General features: G+C 42.5%; 1 protein-coding gene across 2 annotated transcripts in view; it reads left to right on the top strand.

The window, feature by feature from the left end:
• myb (v-myb avian myeloblastosis viral oncogene homolog) overlaps nucleotides 1–5,000 on the top strand; it is a 16,097-nt gene that overhangs the window by 10,716 nt on the left and 381 nt on the right. For both annotated transcript variants that reach the window (XM_062550919.1, XM_062550920.1), the window contains exons 10-15: nucleotides 487–620; nucleotides 807–918; nucleotides 1,216–1,338; nucleotides 1,822–1,917; nucleotides 2,645–2,749; nucleotides 3,131–5,000. The exon at nucleotides 3,131–5,000 is cut by the window's right edge and continues 381 nt beyond it. In XM_062550919.1, coding sequence (XP_062406903.1) covers nucleotides 487–620; nucleotides 807–918; nucleotides 1,216–1,338; nucleotides 1,822–1,917; nucleotides 2,645–2,749; nucleotides 3,131–3,238 — 678 coding nt within the window. In that variant the 3' untranslated portion in view covers nucleotides 3,239–5,000. The remainder of the gene's footprint in view (nucleotides 1–486; nucleotides 621–806; nucleotides 919–1,215; nucleotides 1,339–1,821; nucleotides 1,918–2,644; nucleotides 2,750–3,130) is intronic.

The following is a 5,000-nucleotide window of genomic DNA, read 5'->3' as shown; positions in this document are numbered from 1 at the left end:
ATCAAACATGTAGACATTGAAATGATTTTACATGTGGCATCCTGTCTGAAAATGTATCACCACAACAACACCAACAGCCCTCTCTGATTCACTCATTACCCATGATGCACTTCTCTTTTCTCGTCTGTGATTCATTTTGAACTCTTTGAACACTCTTTGCCTCCATTTCCACTGAGGTTGAGTCACCCTAACTAGGTAACCCCACAGTAGAGTCACCCTGTTCGTGTCACCCTCACCCGACCCTTTGTCGTGTCACTTCTGGCTCTGCTCTCTGCTTGCTGACCTTTCTTCAAATTCACATCTCATCTGACCTCATCTGTTTGTGTGCAAGACTAGAGATGTAGCAGACTTCCTGCGAATCATTTTCACCCATAAAATACAAAAAAGTCACTCACAATTTCACTCTTTCCCAGGATTTTAAAGTGGAAAAACTGTCAAAAAGTTGAAACATGAATGTTTGAAATGTCTCTTTCTTGTCTTTTGTAGTTTTTCACAGCATCTCGGAGCGCGGAGAGTTCTGACGGTGACATGACACCCCCGAGCCTCTGTACCCAGAAGGCTTTGCTGGTCACACCGCTGCACCGTGGACATGCCCTGTCTGGCCAAAAGGAGAACGACATGTAAGAAAGCTTCACAGCCTTTTCCTTTAAGGACCTTATTGTATTGAGCTCTGAGAGTAGGTAGTGACATTTTGAATGTGAAAAAATTCTGACTCTTTCCTTCTCTCTTTCTCTCTCTTTCTTTCTTCTCCATTGCCCTCTTTTTCCTCTCTTCTTCCTTTCTCTCTCTGTCCGTCTCTCTCTCAGGTTCCGGACTCCTGACCTCAGGCGCTCCATCATGGAGTCATCTCCTCGGACTCCCACCCCTTTCAAATCTGCCGTTGCCCTTCACAACGCCAAATACGGACAACTGAAGATGGTGAGCCTATCTGTGTGTGTGTGTGTGTGTGTGTGTGTGTGTGTGTGTGTGTGTATGAGGGGATTGTGTCTGTTATCTTTTAACATTCACTGGAAGCAGAGGAAACAGGAACTATTTCTTTTTTGCATTATTGATTCTCCACAAGCGGCGGCCATTTTTGAGTCTATTGTTGGTCTCCATTATCTCTTGAGGTGTTATTGTCATCTAGCTGTGTTACAGTTTTAGGAAAAGTTTTTTGTTTTCATTTATTTAGTATTTATGTTTTATTCATGTTTTTATTCTATTTATCTCCTCCAGAGCCACAGCCCTCCACTGGAGGAGGAAACGTTGGACCGCATCAAGCAGGAGCCCATAGAGAGCGAGGTTACTCCTGGGGGGGGCCAGCATGACCTGCCCCCTCTCAAGAAGATCAAGCAGGAGGTAGCCTAGCGCACAATGCTCTTACGATATCTACCCCCCATGCTTGCTTCTGTTCAAGTAGTCAGTCTGTTCGGTTACATACAAACAAACAATCAGATTTCAATAAAAAGATTGGTAGTTTGATGAGACAGGTACACACATTTAGCCGGCCTGAGTGTTAGATCAATAGAGGCTCATTTAGTTACTAACTAGCTAGGTCTGTACCTGATATCAGACCATTTGACTATTTGAACACTGATCCTGTTCAGAAAGTCCTCTTTGTGTGATATGTCAACAAATGAGGTTCATGTTATACTTTACTCTGGACATTAGAGTGTCAGATCTGGTGTATACTGTTGGCAGTATATCACAGAGTTGTTTACCTCTAGTTTTTTTTGCTTTGTATTGGCAACAGGTGGATGTTGTAATTAACTTCTATTCTATAAGTGTCACCATTCATTCATTAGTCATTCATTCATTCTAATGTGTGTTTATGTGTTACAGATTGAATCTGTTTGTGAGAGTCCTTGTCTGCAGTGGGAGGGACCAGAGCTGAATGCCGAACTCTTCCCCTCTAGTGGCCCGGCCCACAATCCACCTGTGAGTAACCTTTAACCTTTAACCTTTTTACCTTTTACCGTTGCTCCCTGACTCACCCAGTGATGTAAGGATGGTTTGCATCCTTACATCATCCTTACAGTCCCTGTTCTGCATCACAGTTGCTAAGTACATACAGTACATACATGTTTCTGTTTGTCTATGTCTGTCTGTCTGCTTGTCTGTCTGTACTTCACTATAGAGATGGGATATCTGAAGACACTGTCTCTCCCTCATTATATGACCTGTTCACATGATCACAAACTGCCTCAAAACATCTCTCCCTCTCTCTCTCTTTCCCATGTAATAACCTGATCTTACTGTCTCTCTAATCTCTCTCATCTAAGAACTGAATCTAAGAACTGTCTCATGCTCTCTGGTGTCCATCTCACTGGAGGATTTTGAGATTGTCTTTCCCAACCCAGTGTCGTGCATTATGTCTCTTCTACAAGGCCTCTCTCCTCTCTCATTTCTTCTTTCATTTCTTATCTGTTTACATCATCCCACTCTTCCTCTGCCCTGTCTATCATCTCATTGTCTGTAGGCCGTTGACACTGTCTCACTCTATCTCTGGCTCTCTTTTCCGGGCCAGGACCTGTTCACACTGTTTCTGTCTGACTTTGTCCTGTCTCAGGACCTGTTGACATGGTCTCGCTCTGACTTTGTCCTGTCTCAGGACCTGTTGACTCTGTCTCACGTTGCCTTTGTATGTGTGTCTCTTCTGTATCAGGACCTGTTGACCAGCTCTGTGCTGATGCTGCCTGGTGCAGGGAAGACTGAAGACGGACACAAGGCCTTTCACCTGCCCTGCAAAAACATGGGCAACCCACTGCAGGTGAGGAGCCACACACACACACACACACACACACACACACACACACACACACACACACACACACACACACACACACACACACACATACACTAATTTGCTCATCATATGTCCACTCATTATGAAAAAGAACTAGCCCATATCTGGGACAGATCTGTACATCTTGTATCACCTGCTGGCGGAGAAGCATTGCATGGTGGGGGAATCTATGCTGTCTCATAGCAGCAGTCTAACACACTCATTCCTACGCGTCATAAAAGGCCGTTACACCATAAATGTAGGAAATTATTTCTGAAACAACAACAAGTAAAAGATGCGCCACATGCGCAAATTCATGTGATTTATTTTACAATCTCTTATCTCTCTCTTTATTTTCGTCTGCAGAGCGTGTGGGAACAGGTGGTGTCTGGGAAGGTGGAGGACCAACTCCTGTCTTCTGAGCACACACACATACACCTCAGCTCCTTCAGCACACGCACACTGGTAATGTAGGCCAGTTCTCTAGAGGAGATGAAAGGTAGATAGGTAGACAGATAGATAGATGGGAAAAGAGAAAGAGAGAGAAACTGAGGGAGAAAGAGGGGCAGGTTGAAGGAAAGAACAACACCCTTTGACAACAAAGCCAGTGAACTTGAGAAACACTCCAATTGGAAAATTATGTTAATAAGACTCTATTCTGTTCAGTACAAATTTGGGAGAGGCTTTGTATGGCCGAAATCTGTATACACTTGTTGGTCAACCAACCAAAGACGTTTGTGATTCTGTTGTGATTCTATTCTGTGCGTTTTTTCCTTGTCACTTGTTTGAGTTGTGGTTATTCAGTTTGTTTTTGTTTGTTTTTTTATTATTGTATTTTGTATTATATTTGGGGACAAAAACTTCTAAAGGCGAGCTCTGACTATGTGAATATTAATATAAAGATCAATCATAGTAATTTATTATTTTGTAAAGACAAAAATGGGAAAAGATCTATGGAGAGTCTTGTCAGCAGTGTTTGACTCCAGTATTCTGCTGCAGGCTTCCTAGACCGTCACTCCTACACATACAGGTGTGTGTGTGTGTGTGTGTGTGTGCGCGCGCGCGCTTGTGTGTGTGTGTGTGTGTGTGTGTGTGTGTGTGTGTGAGAGGGAGAGAGAGAGTGTGTGTTCATACACTTCCTCTGTGTGAATTCACACCAGTGTGTATGTGTGGAGTACAGTATGTGTCCTTTAAGCATTATCATGATTTATTTTTCATTTCTTTTTTAACTCCTCTTAAAAAAATCCTCTTACAGTCTGCTACATGAGCATTGAACCCATGTATTTTCAAAAGTCCAGCTCCCAAGCGTCTCACTTGTCTGGCATGCCCAACCTGTTGAGGAGTGAATTATTTTCCAAGTTCCTTCTAGAATTCAATGCAAACAATCTATAGTTTCAGTATTCTGTATACAGTCTGTGGGGGAAATCTCAGAGGGTAATTGTCTCATCATAATGCAGAACTCTCAGTTCACTGAACATTCTAATCACATATTTGTGACCGTACCCCTCAACAGGTTAAAAGCATTCAGATGCATTTCTAGACGTGTGCCGTGGCTGTTGTCATTTCAGACTGACCCGATGTGAGTTTACCATGCATCGCGTCACACCTCCAAAAGGCCTACGGGGGCTTGTTTTAGGTTTACATAAACTCTGTGAGTGATGACGACAGATCTCATAGCTGCCATAGGAACGCCTTCCACAGGGGTCCTGCTTGAGTCCAACTGGGCATCTCTTTGTTTAATGTAAAAACCATAGATAAACAGACTGTTTTTTTACTTGTTTACTTTTGTATATTTAAAAAATGCAAGCAACAGATTTAAAGTGTCATTTCCCCCACACCTAATGTCCTGATATTGACAATCAAAGTGTTGAATTAAGTACATATGTTTTTTTTATACTTCAACACGGTAGCACTGAAGCCTTAAAATTACTATTGTTGGTTTGCCCAGTGGGATGTAGCCAATCCTGTAAAAGTGTTAATATTTCCAAAAGTAGTTGAAAAAAATACAAGCTAGATTATGGTATTATCTGTTTGGTTTACCCTGTGAACATTTGTTTCACTGAACAAAAGCATGGCGCATTATGTTTGCCATGGTTGACTAGGCTCTGAGGGGCTAGTCTGCAAAGCACATTTCCAAGCAATAAGAGAGCTTAAGTGACCAAACCACTGCACTTGAACTGGAAAACAATCATTTCTGTACTTCTGTTGAGTGTTGCATTTATGACAACAACAAACA

Source organism: Sardina pilchardus, chromosome 12, assembly GCF_963854185.1.
Source record: "Sardina pilchardus chromosome 12, fSarPil1.1, whole genome shotgun sequence".
NCBI lineage: Eukaryota > Metazoa > Chordata > Actinopteri > Clupeiformes > Clupeidae > Sardina > Sardina pilchardus.
Note: the sequence above shows the minus strand (reverse complement) of the source record. Positions and strands in the feature narration are given on the sequence as shown.